Source organism: Mytilus galloprovincialis, chromosome 5 (assembly GCF_965363235.1).
Source record: "Mytilus galloprovincialis chromosome 5, xbMytGall1.hap1.1, whole genome shotgun sequence".
NCBI classification, from domain to species: Eukaryota; Metazoa; Mollusca; class Bivalvia; order Mytilida; family Mytilidae; genus Mytilus; species Mytilus galloprovincialis.
Window position 1 is genome coordinate 17,951,892 of NC_134842.1, and position 10,239 is coordinate 17,962,130.

The following is a 10,239-nucleotide window of genomic DNA, read 5'->3' on the forward strand; positions in this document are numbered from 1 at the left end:
TCACACCCAGTCAGCTGTTCCCTTTTCCTGATGTTGTTTTCCATTTTGTGTTTTTTTTGTTCGAAACCATAGTAGACTAGAGTGGAACTGAAAATAGAAAAAACTTGGAAGCAAACATAAGATCTGCAGATCTCGAGTTCAACGAGTTGCCATTTACGGAATAATCTTTTTACTCTTTATAGGAGATATTCTCTTGAATATTTATAACAATTTTTGTGTTGTTTTCTTTTGCTTCCAAAACTATAGCAAATAGATAGAAGATGATAACATGAAAATGATATTAAGCAAAATACGATATTTTGTCATGAAGGGACATTAATTCTTATAACTTACTTTATTGTATGGTATTGATGACCATACAATTGTCCTAGAGTTGTTTTCATAGTAATTTGGTGGATAGATGTTTCATTGGCAATCATTCCGCATCTTCTTATATAATATTCGAATGAAGCTCATTCAGACACAAACATTGAAGTGATATCATACAATTTTATTATACGCATACGATTCAGATTGAAAAGTATGTTTTATGATCGCTCTGTTATAATCTTCACAAAATATATTTAAAGGATGTCCCAAAGGTACATACGGTCTAGGTTGTTTGAATAAATGTGATTGTCCAGGCTTCAAAAAGTGTGACCGCAGAACTGGAGAATGCAAGAAGTGCATAGAAAGGCCCTGTGAAGACGACGAAGAAGGGGATGGGGATGATAAGTCTACTGTGTCTAACAAAGGTAGCTTTCTTTTTCATTGCGTTGTAATTGACTCAATTTCTCCATACTTTTATTATGAAATTCCTTATCTTAAGTTTCTATTTTTTTTTTTTTTTTTTATAATTATATTTTAAAACTTTTTTTTTTAGTAGAATGATTGTATAATCCAATGTTGTTGCATAACGTAAACAATTGTCAAAATTACAAAATCAAAATAAAATTGAAGTTAAAATCAGAATTAAAATAAAATGAAAATTAAAATTAATATTAAAAAATATAAAAAAAAAACATTTTATAAACATATTGAAGTTGGTTAACTGATGATTAAAGGATAATTATTTAATTAAAGAGAATACTTGTAAAATGTATCACAATTTCAGCACTCATTATAGATAGAAATCAATGCATTTTCTTAAGTTGAAGTTTTACTTATCAACACGTTTATATTATGATGTATAGATATATTCAAATAAAATTATTTCTGCAGACCAAAGTACAACACCAATACCACAGTCAACAGGGAAGAGTTCTGCACCTTCAACAGTTATAGGTGCAACTGATGCTGACAATGGAATTAAATACAGTACGTAGTAACACAGTTTTTGTATCGACAGTTAAGAGAAAATCTTACTCTCCTTGAAATAAAGCCATCAATAAACAAGATATGCTCAATATAAAAACTGTCAAATGCATGTTTCAAGCGAGTTTAACTTTACTTCGAAATATAAGAATATTCATGCAGTTTTTAACTTTGGCCAAACGTATGAAAAAAGATAACCGTGACCTATATTGTAGAGACCTTATGTATATTACACACACGTAGGAAGATATAATAGTTAACCGTCAATTTGTCTATCAAAAGTTCGTCAACAGAGTATACCATGTTACATATAGATAGAAGGTTTCTGGACGTATCACACCATGTAGTGTTCGTTATACCATTTTCCCCCTATTTTTGTGTATCGTATGATAGAAAAGGATAATTCAGCGAAAGGGAAATTTGGGACTGTAATATATCCAACAGTTAACTAAGGAATGGAACAAAGCTTAAAACATGTAGGCTAAGAATTACTTCACATAACATGCAATTGTATTTTTCTGTCTGTATCTTAATCAGATTTATTTACTATTGTCCACTTGGAAACTTGGTAGGTAGGTTTATGCTTGGATAATGTAACAATTTATTTAAGACCATATTTCATTAAACACTATGTCAAGACTCCTAACTCTTTTTTTTGTGATTTACAACTTTCCGATAAAAAAAAGTATTATTATTTGAAATTCTATTTTTTGTAATAGATATAACTACAGTCCGTCCTTGTGACATATGTGAACAGTTTGGAAATTGCTCAAATGAACCTGGTTGTGCTTTATTAGCAGCAGGACATGGTACGTAAACTATTTATACAAAAAGTGGTTCAATAGCCAATGAGATTCGTTTGAGGCCTGCGTAAAAGGACTTTTACGTATACATCTTCAGGTCACTGAACGGTCTGTAATAATGAACAAACCATGTACCGTTTTGAATATGTAAGCTATAAAAGCATCACCAAAAAAGGAAAATCATGAACAAATTTTAGATATTTCTGAAAACTAATATCCCTCATCAGTTAGATATCAATTGATTCGTATCTTGGAATATGGTTGTCAAACTGAAATCTTAATCGTTTTACAAATCATCACTAATCAATACGTTGGTTAATTTTTTCAATATATATTTTTTTTTGGGAAAAAATAAATTCCTTAAAACTATGAGGAGTCCTGTACTTAAACTGAGTTATAGGAAACAAATGATAGTAGTGACTTATTATATTTTTCCCCCATTAATACCCTCTTGAGAAAACTGTCAAGAACTTTCTTATATCCAAAAATTTCCCGACTAGGCATTTGATCTATCCTCGTTATGGTCTAATATAATGATGGTAAGGTTTTTGATATCAGCCTTGGCGTGCTCAGGTTGTTTCACACGAAAACGAATGGGAAGGTAGGGCTTGCTGGTGCAATCACTTCGATGACCATTCATGCGTTCGTTGAATGACTGTTCTTTCTCGCCAACACACTGCATACCACATAGACACTGAATGTCTTGTCAACATATTGCATACCACACAGACACTGAAAACGGTTTACAACATTCTTGGTTTTGCAGGATACATTGACATATATAGTGTATATACCCAGTGGAGTGGAAAGTAAATGTTTGAGCACTCAGTTTTTGTTGGCAAGTGAGATATCGTCTGTTGCCACACGACAAGCAACCATTTTCCTTACATTCCAGTGGACAGTACCGTATGTTCCTCTCTAGGAAACATTGAGTGTGCATTTTTTGGCAACATTTGTTATGTGTGTAGTTGACTTTACATTTTATTTTTTAACTGCTAGTAAGGTTTTTTCTGTAATTATTGTAGGATCCGATTTGTCAATAGAGTGTAAAGAATCTCTATTTATTGTTTTAATGCTTCAGATGTAACATCATTTTGCATTACATCACGTTTACCAGTTGTGTGCCTATTCTAGTAGGTTAGATAAATCTTCATAAAATAGTTCTTTTTCTGTTTTGATTTGTTAAACCGTCATCAGCGAACATGCAGCTATACGCAATATATTTCAGTGTCCTTGAGGTCATTTATGTGACATAAGACTAGCGGACAATATACAGTTCCGTACTATGTCATTTTGAATGCTGTCGTCGAATTTGTTCATGAAATCACGCCAAATGACAAAAAGATGTGTTTCCCACAATTAGCCAGATCCATGAATGAGCTATGTAAATACTCTATGCTTATTAAGATGTTTTGAGGTCTGCTCGCATATGACGTGAACTTGTAGTTTGCAAAATACAGATGACAATGAGACTTGCTGGAACTTTAGGAAGGGTCTTATCTCCCTTTTAGAATTCACACGAAATGATTGCATGTTACCAGTATTCAGATAGTATTTCAGTGTATATTGGTGTTTGAAAGATAGCACTAAGGCCTGGTTCTATTTCTGTCACGTATTCTTTCAAAATCTTGTTTGGTATACCGTCTGGTCCAGATGCTTTAGATGGATTTACATCTTTAAGTTGTTTTCATTAACTTTTGATGTTATTTGTAGTTTAAGTATAGATTCTTTTATGTATTTTTTATTTTTATTTTCGATGTCGATAGGTCAATTATGCATACTTATTTAAATTGTTGAAATTGTTGGTTTAATATTTCCGCTTTTCCTTTCCCTTTCCTGTCAACTGATCAATTTCCCTTTCGTTTTTGATTGTTTTTTACAGGTGATACATCGCTATGATTAGCTTTTCTGGATTTTGTTATGTACTTCCAAAATAGTGCTTTGATGATGGTATCATTGATGTACGAATATTTTACTTTATTGGCTTGCCCTTTTACATCTTTTGGAACTGTTTATAGTTTGACAACTTTTAGTTTGCCTAACGTGTTGGTGTAGTCTTTAATTATTGTTCTTGTTGTTCTGGCGTATTCATGTCATGGATATGTTTGTCTATACTTTAAAAAGTTTCTTTTGAAGGTGTCATTCATTTCCTGTACATTTGTACCCTTTCTTCGTTTGTCTGAATTTTCCTGATGTTGTTAACATTGTCAAACTTTCATAGAATATTAAAACCTAAGAACAGAAGATTCTTAAGGATCAGAAAATAACATTTAAAGAAAAATAAGTACTTTTCTGTATTATACACATACACTGTCTTTGTTTTTGACAGCTTACAATACTCTACACAAACATCAGCAATCGCATGATAAACACTGGGTTCCACAAAACTCTTTACGATTTTCAAAGAGAATGCCCTGTAATACATGAATACATGCTTACAATGAGCAAATTAACATGTAGTGGAACTAATTCGAGTATATTTTCTTTTCAGGAAGTAATATTAAAAAAGGCTTAGGAAAGGGTCATACGATATTGATAGCCGTTGTTCTGTCTTTAGCCATACTTACAATTTTATTAATTACATGTATTGTCCTAAGAGAAAGGTAAGTAAAAACTTTGGGATAACAATAATAAATTTAAATAAACACATATATATATACGTATTTAATAAAACACTTTTTAACCGGATTTTTGTGACAAAAATGTCGGTTATTGATTTGGGGATGTACGGCGGGCGGGCGGGCGGCAATCAAATGTTGTCCGTGCATTAACTCAGGAACCGTTCAACCAAAGCGTTTAAAATTTTAATATGTTGTTACTGACAACTAAATGAAGGTCAAGTACAATAATGGCGATTTTGACTTTTACCGTTCAGGAGTTATGGTTCTTGAAAGATAGAAAAATGGAGTTTCCAGTCGTGTCCGTGCATTAACTCATGAACCGTTCAACCAAAGCGTTTAAAATTTTAATATGTTGTTACTGACAACTAAATGAAGGTCAAGTTTAATAATGGTGAGTTTGACTCTTACCGTTCAGGAGTTATGGTTCTTGAAAGATTGAACAATGGAGATTCCAGTCGTGTCCGTGCATTAACTCAGGAACCGTTCAACCAAAGCTTTTAAAATTTTAATATGTTGTTACTGACAACTAAATGAAGGTCAAGATTAATAATGACGATTTTGACTTTTACCGTTCAGGAGTTATGGTTCTTGAAAGATTGAAAAATGGAGTTTCCAGTCGTGTCCGTGCATTTACGCATGAACTGTTCTACCAATGCTTCCAAAATTTTAATATGTTGTTACTGGTGACAAAATGGAGGTCAAGTTCAATAATGACGATTTTGACTTTTACCGTTCAGGAGTTATGAATCTTGAAAGATTGAAAAATGGCGTTTCAATTCACGTTTTTGCATTTACTCATGAACTATTCAATCTAAGCTTTTCAAATTTTAATATGTTGATACTGATGACAAAATGGAGGTCAAATTTGATATTGACGATTTTCACTTTCACATTCATCAGTAATGGTTCTTGTGATATTGCCAGGACACAAATAAATGTTAATAAATCCGGTTTGTTGTCGTTGTGACAGCCTCTTGTTTAAAATATGGTACGATGGAATGAACATTAAGTACATCAAGAAAGGTTTATTACAATGTTAACTGTGATATCTCATTGACACATGACAGCATATGCAATATCTAAATAAACTTATCATAGATAACTGGTTTGAAATTTATTATATACGTCAGATGTGCAATTTGTTTACAAAGGACTCATCAGTGACGCTCGTATAAACAAAAGTTAAAAAGTCCAAATATATAAGAACGAAGTTGTAGAGCACTGAGGACGGAAAATTCCTAAAAGTTTTGCCAAATACACAGCTAGAGTAATCTATTCCTGAGGTAGAAAAGCCTTAGTATTTCAAAAATTCAAAGTTTTGTAAACAGTTAATTTATAATTATGACCATATATATCATTGTTAATTCATGTCAACACAGAAGTGCAGACTACTGGGCTGGTGATACCCTTTGAAATAGACTCACAACAATACTCACAACAAAAGCACCTGCAATGTTACATGTAACTGATATCTCATTGACTCACTACTGTCCTTTTTTTCTTATATGTCATTTTTGTCGAGCCTGCAACTTTTGTTGCAGAAAGCTCGACATAGGGATAGTGATCCGGCGTCGGCGGCGGCGGTGTTAGCTCACTTCTTAAAAGCTATATATTTTAGAAGGTGGAAGACCTGGATGCTTCATATTTTGTATATAGATGCCTCATGTTACGAAGTTTCCGTCAGTCACATGTCCAATGTCCTTGACCTCATTTTCATGGTTCAGTGACCACTTGAAAAAAAAGTTCAGAATTTTTGTAACGTTGAATTCTCTCTCAATATAAGTAATAGGATAACTATATTTGGTATGTGCGTACCTTGCAAGGTCCTCATGCCCGTCAGACAGTTTTCACTTGACCTCGACCTCATTTCATGGATCAGTGAACAAGGTTAAGTTTAGATGGTCAAGTCCATATCTCAGATACTATAAGCAATAGGGCTAGTATATTTGGTGTATGGAAGGACTGGAAGGTGTACATGTCCAACTGGCAGGTGTCATCTGACCTTGACCTCATTTTCATGGTTAGTGGTTATAGTTAAGTTTTTGTGTTTTGGTCTGTTTTTCTCATAATTTATGCAATAGGTCTACTATATTTGTTGTATGGAATGATTGTAAGGTGAACATGTCTAGCGGGCAGATGTCATCTGACCTTGACCTCATTTTCATGGTTCAGTGGTCAAAGTTAAGTTTTTAAGTTTTGATCTTTTTATCTAATATTATAAGCCAAAGGTCAACTATATTTGGTGTATGGAAATATATTATGATCTATATGTCAGTCCCGCAGGTTTTTTTTTACCATGACCTCAATTGCACGGTTCATTGGACAGTGTTAAGTTTTTGTGTTTTGGTCTATTTTTCTTAAACTATAAGTAATAGGTCAACTATATTTGTTGTATGGAAGCATTGTTAGCTGTACATGTCTGCCTGGCATGGTTCATCTGACCTTGACCTCATTTTCATGGTTCATTGGTCTTTGTTTAACTATCTTGTTTAATGTTAAGTTTATGTGACAGTTGTAATAACGCTTTATACTTAGGACTATCAACATAATATTAATGATTAGTAAAGAATGCGAGACATTTCAGTGTGTGCACTCTTGTTTTATATATGAAGAAATAGTGTAAAACAACACGATGGGTTCCACTGCGATATGTTTTATCTTTCACATTGTTACAGTTATTCAACGATTTTATAGTATAAAATATGAATTGCCAACCTAAAATTGCTATTCCCTCAGTGAAAGTTCACAATAGACCGATTTTTGCATTTCGATTAAGAATCTATTTAGTTTTGTCATCTATAGAATGTATTTGATTTCCAAGACTTTGCTGTTGTTTGTATTTTGGTTGTTCTGTTAGTTTAAATATCCTGTTTACTTAATATGTTTCGCCTCATTTTTGCAGTCTTACGATTATTAGTACCTATTGAATGTAACTACAAATTTTTAACATATCATGCTTAAATATCGACTATTGCGTGAACGTCATTTACTTTTTTCTCCAGAAATCACAGAAAACAGAAACAGAAAATAAAAGAATCAGTACTAGGTATAGATATTTGACATGTTCACACAATTATGTTATTGTCTTGATTGGTAAAACTGAATGCATCGTACATTAACGGGAACATCTATTGCAGTTCCAACTTTTTATATGTTTACATTACAAATCGTTTCGTAAATAATTTGCTCCAAATCTTAACGTTGACATTTTAAATTACACATTTAACTGATCTATCTATGTAACTTTGAGTATTCTTTCCAATTTACTCACATATTGCAAGACACAGGTTATTTGAGATCTTGTCATACTGTATAGCCACAACCTGGTTGTTTTGAGACTCCATGTTGACCCTTTCTTTTTTCTTGATGCAATTTCTGTCCCATTGATATTTACCTAACAATTTCTTGTATTGACATTATAAAGTTGTTGTATGACTGCCCACGATGGCCATTGGGGACCTTCTGGCTTAATGGTGTAGACTAAAATTATCCCATGTCTTCCCTGGAGTCAAATGATATTTGAGTATTTGTTTCAGATCCAGTGTTTTCTTTTGTCTGATCTTCCAAAGATTTAACACATGATTTGTATCATTTGATTTATTTCTGTTTCAAAGGTCATGGATTGTAATGATATGTTTTATTTAAATTTCAGTAAAATTTTCAAGCTCCGATGAAACAACAGAGTATGTAGATCCAGAACCTGTATATTCTGAAATAAAAGAAGAAGAAATAGGTCAACAAAATGGGAACTGTTATAAACCAAACCTTCCCGACAGACCTGTCAATAATGAGTACTATAAACTGCCAGAAGCAGATGAGAACATCGAGACAGATGAATGTGGGTATCTCAACCCGTACACTGCATTAAGATTCGCACGGAGTGAAAGTAATCTGTTCAGGGACAGAGACTTGCGTGATAAAGGAACTTACGATATGACATATTCTCTAGCAAAAGCGATACAAAGGGACGATAACTCAAGTCCCGATGATCATGGAGATTTCGATAAACTAATTAATGATTCTAGTGCGAAAGATGAACGGTACAGTGATGTGCCGGTTTATTTTGTGCTTGAAAAAAATGCTAAACAGACTGAATCTCATAACCCTGAGCGAGAAAAACTTTTAAAACGGGACTCAAAATCAAGGTCGAGCATTTAATTCAGAGAACACATTATTATGTGCAATATTTATTGTTAAAATTGTAGTATTTATGTCAATATGTTGTTGCTTTAAATTCTAAGCTGCCAAAGGTCAGTTTATATAGTAATTGCATCATTGTTGATCTGTAGTTACTAAGTTTAAGTCATACTGGTACTTATTTAATTGGTGAATTGAATATTCAATTGGTATTTCAAACGTTTTACCTTTGGGATAATGCTTTGGACTAAAGATTAAGTTGCAACTTTTTTAGAAAAAGTTTGCTTGAACTTTTTTGGATGTTCTGTTCAGGTTAGTTAAGGTATTAGTGTCTCAATCATCTTGTGTATTTTTGTCTCAAACTTTTTGTGTATATGTGCAACAAACATTTTTTGTATTGAGTTTCTTAATTGTTTGGCCGTGAGCGTAGATCATTTGATTATTCCTTTAAAACGTGTCATATGATTAGGATACCAGTATCTTTAATGTAAGAAATGTGTATATAAAAAAGTCAATTTGACATGATATACACTGAAATTACCTTAAATATAGCCGTGCTTGTAGATATTTATACTGCCGACCATATGTCAAGCACGTTTCATTTGTATCTACTTGAAAACATTTTTCATTCCATGTTTTGCAATAGTTTTTCAGATTTAGGTATGTAGCTGTTTGGAATGGTTCATCAACTATATGAATGTAACATCACCTCATATCATGATAAATTTAGGTCGGAATACGACTGTATATATTACTGTCAATAATAAAAGCAATACAATAATTAGAAGCTTTTCTAAAAAAAATATTTGTAAGATGCTCATTCGAATATTGAAAAACATCATCAAAGATAGTATGGTACTTCATGAGTGTTTTATATCCAAACAGAAAGACATGCATCAAAGTTAAAATAATATTGTATTTTCAAAAATGACATACATTTCAAGAGCATATAAAACTGAAAAGATAAATAATGGTATAGTAAAACCCTGATAAGGAATTAGATATGTGCACTGGCGAAATTTTATTTTAAGTGAATTTCAGTTTCTTAATTTAATAGCAGCAATATCTAACACAATCCGTATTTTTATGCCAATACAGTACTTCTGATCTACAAGACTATTCCTCACACAGAGAGCTTGTTATAGTTATGATATTTACTGCCTAACTTCAACAATTCAGGTATCTCTGGTGATGTGAGCAGACAAAAAGCGAAAAACGAAATTCGAGCTGAACGGGGAAAGGGGAAATAATTTCATTGTGCAATTATTTCAACAATCAAAATGAGATTAAATAGAATAGGGAAGTATATATTGCATTTAGTAATCTAGAATAAACATGACATGTGCAATATTGATTATATTTGAGTGATATTGTATTTTGTATTA

The 10,239-nt window shown here is 32.5% G+C and overlaps 1 protein-coding gene across 2 annotated transcripts in view; it reads left to right on the forward strand.

Annotated features, from left to right (window-relative positions):
* The window catches only part of LOC143075301 (uncharacterized), a 35,900-nt gene extending 26,210 nt beyond the window's left edge, over nucleotides 1-9,690 (forward strand). For both annotated transcript variants that reach the window (XM_076250674.1, XM_076250673.1), the window contains exons 5-10: nucleotides 570-734; nucleotides 1,201-1,296; nucleotides 2,013-2,102; nucleotides 4,588-4,699; nucleotides 7,720-7,763; nucleotides 8,370-9,690. In XM_076250674.1, coding sequence (XP_076106789.1) covers nucleotides 570-734; nucleotides 1,201-1,296; nucleotides 2,013-2,102; nucleotides 4,588-4,699; nucleotides 7,720-7,763; nucleotides 8,370-8,875 — 1,013 coding nt within the window. In that variant the 3' untranslated portion in view covers nucleotides 8,876-9,690. The remainder of the gene's footprint in view (nucleotides 1-569; nucleotides 735-1,200; nucleotides 1,297-2,012; nucleotides 2,103-4,587; nucleotides 4,700-7,719; nucleotides 7,764-8,369) is intronic.
* The last annotated feature ends 549 nt before the right edge of the window (nucleotides 9,691-10,239 follow it).